Below are 16978 nucleotides of genomic sequence, written 5' to 3'. Positions count from 1 at the left end.
CACATAAGCATCTTCCCTTTAATGTCATCTTTTAAAATTATTCTCAGCTGTCAAAAGACTGTGGACGTAGGAGGGCTTTCAGAATTAGGCCTCATGGTCATGATAACTTCCAGAGCATCTTACTTTTCCATCTCATTGGCCCCACAGTGAAGGCTCCTTGTTCTTTCTTCAGCTCCCTGCCGTGGCCTTCAGCATCACCAACCTGCCCTTCGCAGACCCCATGCTCTCCGTCTGGGCTCAGCTGGTGAACCTCGCTGGGAGCAAATTGGAAAAGCACAAAATAAAGAAATCAACCAAACAGGGGTTTGCAGGTTAGTACACTGTTAGTCTTTGGGCTCAGACGGATTGACACTGGGTCACAGTGGGTGTGGAACCCTGGACGTGCTGAGTGTGTGATGAATACAAAGAGCAGCTTAGTGCTGGAAGTGTCCTCCCCCTGCTCCCCAGGGCAGTGTGTGTTCTGAGCGAGCGTTTTGGAGAGGAGTCTATCTCGCTCCCCAGTAGCCTCCAGCCGTGGTTCTCTGGCCCAGTTGCCCTGGGGGGATTTTGCTCTTGGCCTCCTCACCGTCACACCCAGCAGGGCCTGTGTGCTTGGGCCGCCTCGCTTCATACACCTGTGGATGGTGGCGGAGACCACTTACACGAAACTCCTCTTCCCATGTCTGGATCCTGCTCTGCATTGTGCCTGCATTGCCCCCACGCTCTTGGGCTTTCTTCCCCCTGACTGTGCTTCACCCCGGGAGTCCCTGTGCTGTCACCCCAATTCCGGCTCATCTTGTGCCCTTCTTGAGTCCTCTCACCCCTCTCCCCACTCCTTTGGTTGCGGCTGACTCTGAAGCTCCAGCTCACAGCTCTGGACGGAGGGCACGTCGTGTGTGTCAGCCGTAGCACGTGCAGGATGCAGCTGGTCGTGTCCCCTGGCCGGTCACAGTGAATGAGTCCGTCTGCCAGGTGGTTGGGTTCATGCTTCTTCCGTCCCCTGCCCTTGCTCGTTCCTGTCCTGCCTCCGGGGTTCCAGCTTGGCCTGCTGGGATGATTGTGCTCCGCTCCTGCTGTCGCCTGCATCTCCACGCGGCTTCCTTGGTCTGCTCACCAGTGGCCTGTGGGCGTGGCTGTGTTCCTTTGATGAGAGGAGAGTCGAGGGAGGGCTGTGGTCCTGATCAAATGTCTGACAAAATTGTCTGGGTGGTGCCTTGCAGATAAGGTGCAGATCCTCTGTGACATAGACACCTGGTTAGACTTGTAGCTGTTGGGAACGTTTGACTCTACTGATGATAGCTGATGGAGTTCTGACTGTTAAACAGTCTGACCCCCCTGGCCCACTGAGTTGCATGGGGAGCAGGAAAGGGGGACACTGGGGAGACGAGGTGCTTCCCCTCAGACACCAGTCTCAGTTAACTCTGGGGAAGACCAGTCCTTTGTGACTGCCAGTCTGTTCCCACAGGTGGGTGTTATTCATCTACTGTTTAATCCTCACCCGAAGACATTTTCCCATTTATCTTCAGATAGAGTGGGAGGGATAGAGGGGGGAGGAGAGAAAGAGAGAGAAAATCGATGTGTGTCTCTCTCACATCAATTGGTTGCCCCCCCCCCAACCACAACTGGGGCTGGGGATGACCTGCAACCGAGGTACATGCCCTTGGCCAGAGTCGAACCCAGGACTCTGGTCCGCAGGCTGATGCTGTAACTGCTGAGCCAAACCGGCCAGGGCAGGGCAGGCATTATTCATGTCACATCACTGTAGCAGGGAGCCGAGCCCGAGCAGGGCTTGGCCCTGCGTCCTTTGCTCCCACAGGACAAGTAGATCTGGACCTGCTGCGGTGCCAGCAGCTGAAGCTGTACATCCTGAAGGCAGGCCGCGCTCTGCTCTCCCACCAGGACCAGCTCAGGCAGATCCTGGCCCAGCCCGCCGTGCAGGAGGCTGCCGCCGCGCCGCCAGGTAGCTGTGAGAACAGCAGGTGTTCCACAGGCCATGTGGCTGGTCACCCTGGTGTATCGCTTTCTGGTCCTCGAAGAGAAAGATTTTCCAGTCCTTGGAAATCAGAGAATTAGTTGAAGTTGTCACCTAGTGGGTGGGAGGCAGTGGGTGTCAGGGCCTGGGGCAGACAGGAAGCATTAGCCACCTTGCCGAAGTCCTGAGAGAAAGAGACAGAAGGGCGTCCCCTGACCATGGTCTGAACGAGGGGTGGCAGGAGGAGCCAGGGCTGGAAGTGCACAGGGGCGTGTCCCTAGATGGGTGTCTGAGCACTGAAGTGTGTGCCGAGAAAGAGGCAGGCAGAACGGGCAGGGGTCTGGGTGGCGGCTTTTGTTGGCTGTAAAGAGACAGATGGACCTAATGAAGGACCGAGCCCAAAAACCAGGGAGTGGAAATTCTTCAGAGGGTAAGCCAGGTCTTTGGCTCTCTGTTCCCTGAGGGTCTGGCTGTCTAGTGTGTGATGGGATGGAAGCCTCTCCAGCTACTGTATTCAGTCTGTTACCTTGAATGTCACGCATGTTTTGCTTTTATCCAGATGATGGCGCAGCTGCATCGCCTGACCTGGGGGACATGTCTCCTGAAGGGCCACAGCCCCCAGTGATCCTCCTGCAGCAGCTGCTGGCCTCAGCCACCCAGCCTTCCCCAGTGAAGGCCATATTCGACAGGCAGGAGCTCGAGGTACCGTCAGTGTCCTTGGCTGTTTCTGTCCCATGCACAGTGTTTTCTGAGCAGCTCAGGCTCATTACCTAGGCTGTGTGTGGGCCATAGCGGGGGTCACCAGAATGTAGTCTCCCTCTCCTGCGTTAAACTAGTAAAGTCATGTCTTACCACATGCACTTGTTCGTTCAGAAATGCACCAGCAGTTCTGGCTTTCTACACTTCCTCGCTGCACTTCACGGCAGAAGGCCGAAATCACCACTTCTTAGACCGGCTTCGGTTGCCTGGCTCGACCAAGCCTCCAGCTCGCTGTCTTTGTGCAGGCTGCTGCTCTTGCTGTGTGCCAGTGTCTGGCTGTGGAGTGCGCTCACCCATCCAGCCCAGTGTTCGAAGACGGCAGCTCCAGCGAGGCCACCACGCCGGTGCCTGCGCAGCATCTTCGCCCCATCAGAACCAGGAAACGCAAGCAGTCACCTGTCCCTGCTCCACCCATTGTGGTTCAGCTTATGGAAATGGGATTCCCTAGAAGGAACATAGAGTTCGCGCTGAAATCGCTCACTGGTGCCTCTGGTCATGCTGGCTTGCCAGGTACTGCAATTTCTTGGTGGGCATTTCCCTGTGCCCACCTGCTTGTTTGCGGGTCGACCTTGGCGATGATAACGTCAGAGGCCTGAGGGCCGGCATGCATGTGGGGCCCACTCTGGGCATGCTGTCGTGCTTGCTCATAGGTGTGGAGGCCCTGGTCGGGTGGCTGCTGGACCACGCGGACGTGCAGGTCACGGATCTCTCCGACGCAGACACCGGATCTGAGGACTGTTCAGATGAGGAGCTGATGGAGGATGTAGATGACATGGCCTGTGCTATGGTCAGTGTTCGTGTGCTGCCCCCCGCCTGTGCCCACCTGTCCCATGCGCTGGGTTCCTCCTGGCCACTCGAGGGCTCTCTCGGGTTCTGCTGGGCACACAGGGATGCTGAGTGCTGGCGGGGTTTTCTTAGTTCTTACTTTTAGCTCTAAAACAGACTCTTGTTCCAACATCTAATGATGTCAGGTAGCATTAGAAGGAACTGTAGTAAAAAGTCATGTGTGTGAGGCCTTGTTTCATGGATTGATTGTGAAATGCCTCAGAAAATTCTGTACTTTTAGTTTCTGAGATTCATTTTGCTTACTGTGCTTTTGCTGTTAAACTTTTTTAAAGGAAGAATTTTAGCTCTTCAGATGGATTTGGAATTAGTTCTCCTATCTTTTTGAGCAAGGCCTTCTCAGTCAATAAACTTCCCTTGCTTCAAAAAAAATATTTTATAGGGAAAATTTGGTAAATATTTCACACTTTCTTTATATTACAGATTTCATACTTCTTTTTAAGTAGTTTTATCTGGTTCACTATTTTTAAAAGTATTTCATCTTTTATAGTCTACCGGTGCCGTTGTAACAGAAAGTCAGACTTACAAGACGCGGGCGGACTTCCCGAGCAGTGACGACTATGCCGTGTACGTGAGAGAGAGCATCCAGGTGAGTGTCCAGGCTAGAGCCTCGCTCAGGCCTCATCCAGCCCCTGTGCCGACATCTGGGAATGTCAGCAGCCCGGCAAGTGAGGCACAGCAGCCGGCAGGGAGGCCCTGTGCCTGGGGCAGGGGTAGAGGAGCAGAAGATCGGGGTGGGGACAGAGCCACAGAAGAGGGACTGGTCCACAGCCACATGGCAGAGACCTGCGCTGTTCCTATCCCCACTGCAGATGCTGTTTAAAATCCGCGTGTGTTTGCTTTCCGTAGTCGTACTCGCTGCCGTCCAACTTACAAGTCTAGTTACCCTCTCACGTCATCTTTTCTTCACAAAGCCTTTCTTGTGTTGCTTCTGCTGTGCTACTAGTGTCCTCCAGAGAAGATCCCCGAGTCCTGTCACTGCACCTGTAAATACGTCAGCACGTGTAACGCGGCGTCACTGGTACCTAACATCACTTAGCAAGACAAACAGTTCTGTTGTCTCGTATCCAGGGCTTGCTCAGATTCTCCCAGTGTTTTCAAAAATACTTTTTTTTACAATGATTTTTAGAAATTTGGATGCAATCAAGCTCACACACCTTACATTTGGGTGGTGTGTCTCAGAAGTGTCTTATAACCTAGAACATTTCCCTGCATTTTTTCCTCTTCATGCAATTTCTGTGGCCAAAGCTGCACTGGCCACCTCTCCCTCCTCTGCGTGTCCTGCAGTCCACTGGCCACCTCTCCCTCCTCTGCGTGTCCCGCAGTCCACTGGCCACCTCTCCCTCCTCTGCGTGTCCCGCAGTCCACTGGCCACCTCTCCCTCCTCTGCGTGTCCCGCAGTCCACTGGCCACCTCTCCCTCCTCTGCGTGTCCCGCAGTCCACTGGCCACCTCTCCCTCCTCTGCGTGTCCCGCAGTCCACTGGCCACCTCTCCCTCCTCTGCGTGTCCCGCAGTCCACTGGCCACCTCTCCCTCCTCTGCGTGTCCCGCAGTCCACTGGCCACCTCTCCCTCCTCTGCGTGTCCCGCAGTCCACTGGCCACCTCTCCCTCCTCTGCGTGTCCCGCAGTCCACTGGCCACCTCTCCCTCCTCTGCGTGTCCCGCAGTCCACTGGCCACCTCTCCCTCTGCTGCGTGTCGCACAGTCCACTGGCCACCTCTCCCTCTGCTGCATGTCCTGCAGTCCAAGGGGCAGCCCCAGGGTCTGGGCTCAGCTCTGTCTTGGGCCAGAAGGCATCAGTCGGCCCGCCGCAGGGGCGCTGGGCTCGGTGCTGTCAGCTTGCTCCATCTGTGCACAACCTCTGCTCCTCGTTCATCTTGGTGCGCTAATGGCCATTAGTGCCTTTGCCCAAACCCGTCCTGACAGGTGCCTGACGGTGGCTTTCTAACATGGGCATCCCTTCCCAATGTGTTAGCTGGAGTTTCTGTTCTTTGATATGAAAACTTGCACGTCAGCTCTGGCTGCTCTTCATAATGCAGTTCATACGGGAGCAGAGTGAGTGCGTGTTTTGTGTTTTGTTTCCTGCTTGATCAGTTTTCTGAGTGGAGAGCTGGTTCCCGGGCACTCACAGAGTGACCGAGAGCCTTAGTCCTGCCTGTCGTCATGGCAGTGTGTGCCTGGCGTTCTGGTTGCATGTGTTCTAGTCCTCATTCCTCTTCATTAGGTTGTTCTGAGTGAACGTGGTCATCTCTGGTCACTCCCTTGCTCTGTGGCGCATTGACCCAGGGTCATGGGAGTGTTTCCTGCCACAGCGAGTCGGCTGGCTTTCTGAGGAGCCCTGCTTCCGTTTCTGTCACAGGATTCTGAGAGCGCAGTCCATGCTAGAGGAAATCCTGCCTTAGGAGCAATAATGCTACTTGTAATTGTTTGTTTTGTCTGATTTTACACGGGCTGGGTTTTCAGTCTGGTTTTCATTTGAGGTGGGAATGATGGTGCGATGCTGCCGGGCATATGAGGAGGTGTGTGAAGGAGACGTGGGCAAGGTGATCAAGCTGGACCGAGACGGGCTGCATGACCTCAACGTGCAGTGCGACTGGCAGCACAAAGGAGGCACGTACTGGGTCAGGTACATCCACGTGGAGCTCATAGGTGAGCACCTGTCCCCGCCCGGCCTGCCCTCCTCACAGAGCAGCTCCTGGAGCGAGTGCTGACTCACTCCTCGGCATTGCATCTGCAGGCTACCCGCCTCCAAGCTTCCCTTCCCACATCAAGGTTGGCGACAAGGTGCGTGTCCGAGCCTCCGTCACCACCCCGAAGTACAAGTGGGGATCCGTGACGCACCAGAGTGTGGGGGTTGTGAAAGGTAACACTGTCTAGGCAACAAAATGTCCGCTTTGCTCAACTAATGTCAACTGATTTTTCTTCTCACTCAAGGACTAGTAAAACAAGTGTGAAGGAAGCCTTGTGATAAATAAATTGTGTTCTTTTGCTTGTTAGTGTCCTCAAGACGGGGCACACCTGTAGTTGAAATGTGAAGTTTACTGACCCATTGCCTCTCGGGAGGATGTATGCCCTGGAGACCTGTGTGTCTCCGTGAGCAGTGTCACAGGGGGCTGATGGGGTTCATGTTGAATACTGGGGAAAGTTCAAGGAAGCGGGTAATGCTAAGAATGGGTACCTTCAGTGTTTTCTTTTTTTTTTTTTTTATAATCCTCACCCGAGGACATTTTTTGATATTTTGTTCAGAGAGAGTGGGAGGGAGAGAGAGAGAGAGAAACATTGATGTGAAAGGGACACATCGAGTGGTCGCCACCCACACAACCCAACCAGGGCCAGGGACAAACTGCAACCAAGGTACATGCCCTTAGCGGGAACCGAACCCGGGTCTCTCCAGACCGCAGGCCGATGCTCTAACCACTGAGCCAAACTGGCCAGGGCTACCTTCAGTGTTTTCTAGGAGGCAGGAAGGAGATGGGGTTGCAAGGAGGCAGTTGTTCGTGCAGGAGGGCGGGGTGTCGGGTTTGGATGGACGTGAGCTTGACCAGGCCTGGTGGCTTTGTGTTTATCTCCATCATCAGTCACAGGGCGTCCCTGCCTGGTGCCGTTCTGTACACCGGATTTGTCCAGCATTCTGCCTAGTGGCCCAAATGCAAGCATCTGGCCAGATCCCTTGGGCTAGGACTATCTTCTCTCTTTCTTAATGCTTTATAAAAATTCAGGACTAAGTTTAATAAGGGAAACATGCAAATAATGGGAGTTAGGAACTGGAAACACAAAATTCTCCGTTTATATTTAATGTGATGTTGAGGTTTTAGATCAAGTGGCATACTTTAAAAGGTGCAGTGTGTCCATTTTAACAGCTTCACGAGAAATAATTGAATACGCATGTGCTTTAATGGTATCTTTAAACTCGGCCGTGCATGAAGAGATGTTGCTGTGGCTTGTGTGCGCCTTGTAGGGAACTGCTGTCCAGCAGCCAAGCTGAGGCATGGCCACAGGGGCTTTCCGGGGGCAGGGCGCTTCTCAGCCTAAGTAGACAAACGGCTTATTTAACATTTCACTGCAGCTTAACATTTTTTTAAGAGATGTGTTAAAAGCTCTACAAATCAAACCAAAGATAAAATTAAAAAATAAGAACTTGGTTTAGAGGTGAGTGCTTTGAGTAGCAGAGTGCTCTCGCCAAAGGGAAAGATGTTTTGACATTATTATTTTCTTCCTTTATTGATTTTAGAGAGGGAGGAAGAGAGAGATAGAAACATCAATGAAAGAGAACATCGATTGGCCACCTCCTGCATGCCTCCCACAACCCGGGCATGTGCCCTGACTGGGAATCGAACCCGCAACCTCTTGGTGCATGGGTCGATGCTCAACCACTGAGCCACACCGGCCGGGCTGTTTTGACATTATTGACATTGTTAATGTGATTTTTATTCCTGGAGGTACTAAGTGGAGTATGTGACATGGTGTAATTAAAAACAAACCTAATGTGGAAGACTTCTAATGTCCAAAAGTAGAGAATCAAGTATAATCAGCCTCCACGTACCCGTGATGTCTTCAGTAGTTGCACTTCTGGCCAGATGGTCCCACCCCAACCCCGGCCTCCTTATTTTGATGCTAATTCCTGACATTGTGGGCTGGTTCATCCCTCAGTCTGTCTGTGTGCCTAAGAGAGTTGTTGTGGCCCTGGCCAGTTTGGCTCAGCGGTTAGAGCGTCGGCCTGCGGTCCGGAGAGACCCGGGTTCGGTTCCCGCTAAGGGCACGTACTTCGGTTGCAGTTTGTCCCCGGCCCTGGTTGGTCGTGCGGGTGGCAGCCACTCGATGTGTCCCTTCACGTCGATGTTTCTCTCTCTCTCTCTCTTCCTCTCTCTCCCTCCCACTCTATCTGTACAAAAAATGGAAAAATATCCTCAGGTGAGGATAAAAAAAAAAAAAAACAAAAAAAAAAGAGAGTTGTTGTGGAACCTAAGTCACCGCAGTAGAGGAGCACACACGAGGTGCAGCTCGGGCTCTGCCAGGTCTTCTCGGTGGCGCAGGTGCCCAGCAAGCCTGTCCTGTCCTAGCTTTCAGTGCCAACGGGAAAGACGTCATCGTCGACTTCCCTCAGCAGTCGCACTGGACCGGGCTTCTGTCAGAGATGGAGCTGGTGCCCAGCGTGCATCCCGGGGTCACGTGAGTTGTCCTCCTGTGTTGCTAGGTTTGGGAGGGATGGTTTTCTGTGGAAGGAACTGTAGTAAGTGACTTCATCTGTTTTAAAAATAGGTGCGATGGCTGCCAGATGTTTCCTATCAATGGGCCCAGATTCAAGTGCAGAAACTGTGATGATTTTGACTTTTGTGAAACGTGTTTCAAGACCAGAAAACACAACACCAGGCATACATTTGGCAGAATAAATGAACCAGGTGTGGTAGAATGGTTATGTTCTTACTGGGAGCACTATTGTGGACACAGCTGTTGTAATTTTGCTCTTTAAAGCCCAGGTGTGTGCAGTGAGCACTGCAGTGCCCACAGTGAAGCAGGAGAGGGTCCTGCCTGCTGATGACTTGCTTTTCTTTCCAGCAGTGAGGGGCCACAGCAATGAGAATAGCAGAGGTTGTGTTTGTATTTCCATAGAGGACTTTAAAAGATCGAAAGCAACTAATAGCGTGTTTCCTTGCGTGGGTGTGGAATTGAATAGATGGAGAGTGAATCTTTCTATTTGTCTTTTACTATATATTTTCTTTCTTTCTTCTTTTTTTTTTTGCATTGATCTTAAGATAGAGTGGGAGGGAGAGAGAGAGAAACATCGACATGAGAGAGACACATCGACTGGCCGCCACCCACACAACCCCAACCGGGGCCAGAGACGAACCGCAACCGAGGCACATGTCCTTAGTGGAAACCGAACCCGGGCCTCTCTGGTCTGCGGGCCAGTGCTCTAACTGCTGAGCCAAACCAGCCAGGGCTGAATCATTTTTAAGTGTACAATTCAGGGAGTTAACACAACCGTCACAACTGTTTCCAAAACCTTTTTATTATTTCAGACATAAATTCTGCTCGTTAAGCAGAAATGCTCCTTCTCCCCTCCCCCAGCCCCTGGCAATTTCTAGTTTGCTCTCTGCCTCTGTAAATTTGAGACTCTAGGTTCATCTCATAAGTGGAACAACCAGAATTTGTCCTTTTGTGACTGGCTTACTTCATTTTATGTCTCCAGGGTTCATCCACATTGCAGCATGTGTCAGAACTTCCTTTCTCTGTGATATTTATACAAGCAATCAAACAGCCTTGGCTGGTTGGCTCAGCAGTTAGAATATTGGCCCAAGGACTGAAGGTTCACAGGTTCGATTACGGTCAAGGGCACCTACCTGGGTTGCAGGTTGGATCCTCAGCCCTGGTCCGGGCTGTGCAGAGGCAATCAATCAATGTGTCTGTCTCACATCTCTTTCTCCCCACCATCCCCCTCTGCCTCCCTCTCTCCTTTCTCCTTCCCTCCCACTCTATCTAAAAGTCAATGGAAAGGAAAGTATCTTCAAGTGAGGATTAGCAACAACCAAAACAACCCTGCATTAGTTCACCCTTCTTGGGGTTCTTGTTGGGAATCCCAGCCCAAAGTGTGGGTTTTTCTGCGTCACCCCTTCTCTGACTGTGGACCCCAACTGTCAGAAGTAGTGTGCTTCCTCTTGGGGCCTCTTCTTAGAAACTGACAGGTACCCTCAGGAAAAACAGCCTGTTTAGATCCACAGGGTAGCTTCTCTGGATACCTCTGTCCAGCCCAGCCTTCCTCAGATTCCCATGTTCTGGACCCGTCATTCTGTACTCTCTTTTTAACTGGTACCTTTCAAGATGCTTCATCTTTCCGTGTTTTGTCTGCCTCTTATAGTCATCCTCAGTGGGAGGAATTTTAAGACTTGCCTTCGCTAGAAGAAGAAACTCTATGTATCTGTTTGCTTAGCCTTCATAAAAGCATTTTCAATAAGAATGATTTCTTGCCTGGAATGGCTCCACGCCAACCCAGGGCCTATCGACCAAGACCAGGTTTTACTCAGTCTGCAAGTACCATGACCCTCCTCCAAGTGGGCCCAACCCTTTTGCACATAACCGTGCTCCTTTGGCCGGGGCTGCATCCCACCTGGACCTGGTGCCGATAAAGAGGCTCAGCTACACTGATGACTGCAGCTGCTAGCTGCTTGCTCCCCAGAGACTCCCGTGCTACTGTTTTATTTTAATTTGTATTCAAGTTCAGAAATTGAAAAAGCAGAGCATTTTTTATGATGTCATTGTTGCTGTTAATTGAAAGTATAATTTGCTAGAACACAGAAAAGACCAAAATGAAAGTTTTTTCCTCTCCTGCTTAAAAGTGTAGCAGCTTCCTAGTAGTTTTGAAACACTACTCTTAAGTGTGTGTAAAGTGATTGACTTTCTAGCTTGCCTTGTGCAGAGGTAATTAAAGTTTAGCCATCTTATCTGGCTTTTTACTATTAACATGATGTACTAAAAGTAGATCTCTTTGAAAAGACAACTAGATATTGTGTATAAAATGTAACATTGATAGATTAATAAAGATGATTGAATCCGAAACAAAAGAATGGTTTCTGTAAGCACTGTTACTAAACTTCTCCCTAGCTTAACGTGGCCTCCATCTGGAAGTAACCACCGGACGTCACCTGGGAGAGCCAGGTGGAGTAAATCAGCACCATGTGGACATCAGCTCAGAAATGGTGGTAGATGTCTTGCCTAGGTTTTCTGGAAGCCGTTTTAGGTTTTTATTGGGTCCTTTTAATTTGAAAACTTAGCTGTTTTCATGTAGTTATTTCTTGATATGAAGGTCGTGCCCACAAGTGCTCACACTGTCTGGTCACCACCCAACAGGACAGTCGGCCATATTCTGTGGCCGTTCTGGAAAACAGCTGAAGCGATGCCGCAGCAGCCAGCCAGGAGCACTGCTGGACAGCTGGGCCCGGATGGTGAGGAACCTGCACGTCTCGTCCTCCGTGAGCCAGGCTTCCCGTCTGGTCGACGGCAGCGAGCCCTGCTGGCAGTCATCCGGGGCGCAGGGGAAGGTACGTGCCCGGGCCCTCCGCGGGCACCTCTTGGACGCTTGGGTCTTTCAGGTCACAGGGGAAGGAAGGTACTGTGCCCTGGGCCCTCCGCGGGCACCTCTTGGACGCTTGGGCCTTTCAGGTCACAGGGGAAGGAAGGTACTGTGCCCCGGGCCCTCCGCGGGTGCTTCCTGGACGCTTGGGCCTTCAGAGCTTCAGGATGAGTTCTGCAAACCTTACTGGATTATACTGTGGTGCTGCTACCTGACATGGCTCATTTCGTATTTCAGTTTATAATTATTTTAAGTATACCACCCACTTCTATTGTCAGAGATTTTAAACAACACAGGTAACAAGTTTTACCTACCTGACCCATCAATAGCGGGTATAACAGGAGGTTATGTTTCATGCCCCTTGTGCAACGTCCGGTTCAGACGCTGCTCCTGTCAAAAGTCGCTCTCACGTCCTGACCACGTGTTAGCGTCTTTGCACTTGTATGTGGGCCAGTCATGTGGACACGCAGGTCAGACTTGGATGGAGGGACTTTCTCTCCTTCTGAACTTTCTTGTGTTCTGTGTCCCACTGTCTGATGGGTGTAAAGGGACCACCCTGGACCGGAGCCTGAACACAGCGTTTCTCCTGACCAGTGTGTGGTGAGCACTGTGGCGTCCGCTCAGGCAGGCTCGGGCTCTCGTGGTGAGCACTGTGGTGCTGTGCTCGACGCATCGTGTGAATTCAGGCTTCAGTGATACTGTTGTAGCAGCTGAAACATGGCTGAATCTTACTAACTGAGAATGCTTTTTTTTTTTAAGCATTGGATTCGTTTGGAGATTTTCCCCGATGTTCTTGTTCACAGACTGAAAATGACTGTCGACCCCGCGGACAGCAGCTATATGCCTTCTCTGGTTGTGGTGTCAGGTAGCTGAACTCGTTCATTCGGGAAGCACCTTTGTCTGAAAACAAACATCCTTGTTTGACTCCTTTGTCTCCCTTTGTTTTTCTAGGTGGAAATTCCCTAAACAACCTAATTGAACTAAAGACAATTAACATCAACCCCACTGACACCACAGTGTCCCTTCTGAGTGACTGCACAGAGGTAAGTAGCTGTGACAGAGCTCCATCTCGATGGCTTGCTGATGACAGGGAGGTGACCCTTGGACCATTTCTGTGCAAATATTGAGCCCATTCTCCCCCCTTAATTCTGTTTCTTTTAAAATTTGGCATGTACACAACTGCTTATCAGGTCAGCTTGAAAGGGAAACAACAGATATCCTCACTTTAGTAGGAAGTAGCCTCCATGCTCGCGGCGAGTCATGGCCTCAGGGACGGCAGCTCTGTGCCATGTGCATCCAGCACAGTGTCCAGTCACTGCCTGTGAGCACACATGTCACATCGAGTGGGTTTGCTTTCACACCAATGGGCATCAAGTGCTGACTTGGCGTGACGTGCTAGGCTATCGACTATGTGCGTCCTGCTGCATCTCTCTGCTCCAGGACGCCCAGGGGCAGGGGCAGCACTGGTGCACACACTCTGCAGGGCAGAGCCGTTGACTGTGTGCGTCCTGCTGCATCTCTCTGCTCCAGGACGCCCAGGGGCAGGGGCAGCACTGGTGCACACACTCTACAGGGCAGAGCCGTTGACTGTGTGCGTCCTGCTGCATCTCTCTGCTCCGGGACGCCCAGGGGCAGGGGCAGCACTGATGCACACACTCTGCAGGGCAGAGCCGTCGACTGTGTGCATCCTGCTGCATCTCTCTGCTCCAGGACGCCCAGGGGCAGGGGCAGCACTGGTGCACACACTCTACAGGGCAGAGCCGTTGACTGTGTGCGTCCTGCTGCATCTCTCTGCTCCGGGACGCCCAGGGGCAGGGGCAGCACTGATGCACACACTCTGCAGGGCAGAGCCGTCGACTGTGTGCGTCCTGCTGCATCTCTCTGCTCCGGGACGCCCAGGGGCAGGGGCAGCACTGGTGCACACACTCTGCAGGGCAGAGCCGTCGACTGTGTGCGCCCTGCTGCATCTCTCTGCTCCGGGACGCCCAGGGGCAGGGGCAGCACTGGTGCACACACTCTGCAGGGCAGAGCCGTCGACTGTGTGCGCCCTGCTGCATCTCTCTGCTCCGGGACGCCCAGGGGCAGGGGCAGCACTGGTGCACACACTCTGCAGGGCAGAGCCGTCGACTGTGTGCATCCTGCTGCATCTCTCTGCTCCAGGACGCCCAGAGGCAGGGGCAGCACTGATGCACACACTCTGCAGGGCAGAACTGCCGTCCACGGGCAAGAGCGGAGGCAGCACAGACAGGTTGCATCTGGTTTGGGTCCCAATTTGAACAAGTCAGGAGTAGGAAGATACTGATGTTTGACCACTGGAAGCATTCTTAGATGATACACGGAAACACTATTTTAGCTGTGCTAATGAGAGTGTGGACGTATTTTCTAAATGCTTGAAAAAATTTTCTAAGTATTTTTATTGATTTTTTAGAGAGGAAGGGAGAGTGGGAGAGAGAGACAGAGAGAAACATCTGTGTGAGAGCACAGCATCATTGGCTGCCTCCTGCACGCCCCCTACTGGGGATTGAGCCAACAACCCAGGCATGTCCCCTGACCAGGAATTGAACTGGCAACCTTTTGGTGCATGGGTCAGTGCCCAACCCACTGAGCCACACTGGCCAGGGCTGCCTGAAGCTTTCTGATGAGAGTCCAAACCTGAAACAAATTGGTCATATATTGATAATTGTTCAACTAAGTGGTGGAGTCATATGGCTCTTTGTACTATTCTCTCCAGTTTGTAGATATTCAGATATTTTCATTATGTTTTAAAAATTATAAGGCTCTGTGAACTACCTGATATTTAATCTCATTCTTAATACGTTTTGGTTCAAGAAAGCTTCAGGACAGAAACATTTGCAGTCATTCATTCAGTAAGGCTCTCACAGTATTTCTTTCATTTCTGTAAGAAAATCACAGTGAGTCCCCTGCCCCGGTGAGTGGACCCTTTGGAAGGCAAGCCTGGCGCAGACCCACCTCCCGGCTGGATGCCTTCAGGGCGCAGGGAGAGGAGCTGCCCGTGGCTCGCACGCGGGCTCAGCACTCGGGCTGCCTGTGTCTGCCCTCACGCGTCTGCAGCTCTCCTGTTGTGTCAGTATCACAGGTATATCGAGATCGCCATAAAGCAGTGCAGGAGCTCAGGGATCGACTGCAAGATCCACGGGCTCATCCTGCTGGGACGGACCCGCGCGGAGGAGGAGGACTTGGCCGCGGTCCCGTTTTTGGCCTCCGACAATGAGGAGGACGACGACGAGAAAGGCAGCAGTGGGAGGTGAGAGCCACTGGGTCTGGGTGGTGCTCCTTCCAGAACTCTCAGTTTCCAAAGTAAATGTTTAATTGTTTCATGATGACACCCACAGGGATGTTAGACAAGTTTAGTGGTGTTTTCAAAAATTATAATTTGATATAATTTTAGAGAAATGTTTAATGTAGAAACATACTGTTTTACCATCTAAAAAGGGAAATAAAAATGTTTGATTTTTCTAAGATATCACAGTTAACACTTTGGATTATAGCCTTGCAGTTGGCTTTATACCTGTCTCTAATTGTGTTTTTCTGTAGAAATGGCATGGTACAGTGTATATTTTATAGCCTTCTTTGCTAAGTATGTTATTTTTTACTTTTAAGTTAAAATTTTGTGATAAAATATATGTAAAATTTACCACATTGACAATTTTTTTCAATTAATTTCAGAGAGGGAGGAAGGCGTGGGGGAGAGAAACATTGATATGAGAGCAAAACATCAATTGGCTGCCTCCTGCATGCCCCCTGCTGGGAATCAAGCTCAAAACCTGGGCCTGGGCCCTGATCCAGAATCAAACCGGAAACTTTTCGGTGCATGGGATGATGCCCAACCAACTGAGCCACACCGGCTAGAGCTCCTACACATATTTTTGGCTAAAAATGTATTTTAAAGTATTTCAAGTAATTCCAATGTACATATATTTGCTTTCTGTGCCTGATATCACATGAAAGCATTTTTATTCCCAAACTATAAAATTTTGGTCCCTTAAAGTGAGTATTAAAAAATCTTGCCCATCTAGGCCAGCCAGTGTGGTTCAGTGGATTGAGCATCATTTCATGCACCAAGAGGTCACCAGTTCAATTCCTGATCAGGGCACATGCCTGTGTTGCAGGCTCCATCCCCATTGGGGGCATGTAGGAGACAGTCAATTAATGATTCTCACATCGATGTTTCTATCTCTCTCTCTCTCTCTCACCCTCTCCCTTTTTCTCTCTCTAAAAAAAAAAATCAATAAAAACATATTTTTAAAAAATCTTACCCATCTAGAACCTAGTCTCTGGAGGCTTTGGTTACCATCCTAGCTTACAAAAATAGAACAAAGCAAACAAAAGCAAGCACCTCAAACATAGAAGAAGCTTGTCCTCAGCACCCGGCATCAGGCTGTCAGCCTGGGAAGTCTGACACTGTCCATGCACCCTGTGGTCCGGTCAAGTTTGAGAGCAAAAGCTTTGTTGATTAGACTTGCAGCCCACGGAGGGCCGCTGGGGAGATGGGTGAGCCTGGTGGTGGGTGCAGGCCTCCCAGGACAGCAGGGAGGTGGGGACCTCAATCCAGCTGGCCGGTATGCTGGGCAGACGGTGAAAAGGAAGAAGTGTCTTTTTCTTCAAGATGTGTCTGGGTTAGAGTGCCTCAGAGGTCATAGGGAGAAACTGTTAGGTTATTTCTTTGGGGGAAAAGTGACCAATGACCAAACACGTATCTAGGTGTAGGGTCGTGGCCACAACGTCAGTCCCAGCGGGGACTCCGAGGGCCATCTAACCAGCGTTTTCTCCAGCTACACCTGTAGGATCTGTGAGTCGAGGTAATAGGCCGGGATTGCTCTGTCTGTGAAACAGCTGTTACGTGTGGCCTGGTGTATCACAGAGAGATCTCCATCAAAAATAGAAGGCAGAAGTTAAATTCTCGTATGAGAAGGTAGCAGACTGGAATGCGGAAACTTTGAACCTGTGAAACACTCATTTCTGTGTGTACTTGAGGTTTTATTGTGTTAAAGCTTGAAGAAAAGTTTCTGATAGTAATTAGAAAGCTGTGAGCTCCTTTTAGTTTTTAAATATTTTTTATGTTGCACGGCCTCTCTTTCTTTCTTTCTTTTTGTCAGTCTTATTAGAAAGAAGGCTGCAGGGTTGGAATCGGCGGCCACGCTAAGAACCAAAGTGTTTGTGTGGGGGCTGAACGACAAGGACCAGCTGGGCGGCTTGAAAGGCTCCAAGGTACCCTCTCCGAAGTCCCTGCCCCTTGTCACCACGGGCCGGAGCAGTTCTGTGCTGCCTTTGTTCCAGGGGCCCAGCAACATCAGGCCTTATAATGGTTCTTTTTAAAGTAATGATTGTTAAAGTAA

At 51.0% G+C, this 16978-nt stretch overlaps 1 protein-coding gene across 4 annotated transcripts in view; it reads left to right on the top strand.

Moving 5' to 3' along the window:
- The window catches only part of HERC2 (HECT and RLD domain containing E3 ubiquitin protein ligase 2), a 125323-nt gene that overhangs the window by 68641 nt on the left and 39704 nt on the right, over positions 1–16978 (top strand). For 3 of the 4 annotated variants that reach the window (XM_036278019.1, XM_036278021.1, XM_036278020.1), the window contains exons 43-57: positions 173–311; positions 1796–1939; positions 2511–2653; positions 2956–3220; positions 3361–3497; positions 4044–4142; positions 6034–6202; positions 6291–6416; positions 8614–8722; positions 8813–8952; positions 11399–11589; positions 12381–12486; positions 12573–12664; positions 14711–14886; positions 16739–16850. In XM_036278019.1, the coding sequence (XP_036133912.1) occupies positions 173–311; positions 1796–1939; positions 2511–2653; positions 2956–3220; positions 3361–3497; positions 4044–4142; positions 6034–6202; positions 6291–6416; positions 8614–8722; positions 8813–8952; positions 11399–11589; positions 12381–12486; positions 12573–12664; positions 14711–14886; positions 16739–16850 (2148 nt within the window). Of the gene's footprint in view, positions 1–172; positions 312–1765; positions 1940–2510; positions 2654–2955; positions 3221–3360; positions 3498–4043; positions 4143–6033; positions 6203–6290; positions 6417–8613; positions 8723–8812; positions 8953–11398; positions 11590–12380; positions 12487–12572; positions 12665–14710; positions 14887–16738; positions 16851–16978 lie in introns of all 4 variants that reach the window. The other variant, XM_036278018.1, reaches the window with a different exon arrangement.

This window comes from Molossus molossus, unplaced genomic scaffold (assembly GCF_014108415.1).
Source record: "Molossus molossus isolate mMolMol1 unplaced genomic scaffold, mMolMol1.p scaffold_m16_p_24, whole genome shotgun sequence".
Lineage (NCBI taxonomy): Eukaryota > Metazoa > Chordata > Mammalia > Chiroptera > Molossidae > Molossus > Molossus molossus.
The sequence above is the reverse complement of the archived record's forward strand: the minus strand, read 5'-3'. Positions and strand labels throughout refer to the sequence as shown.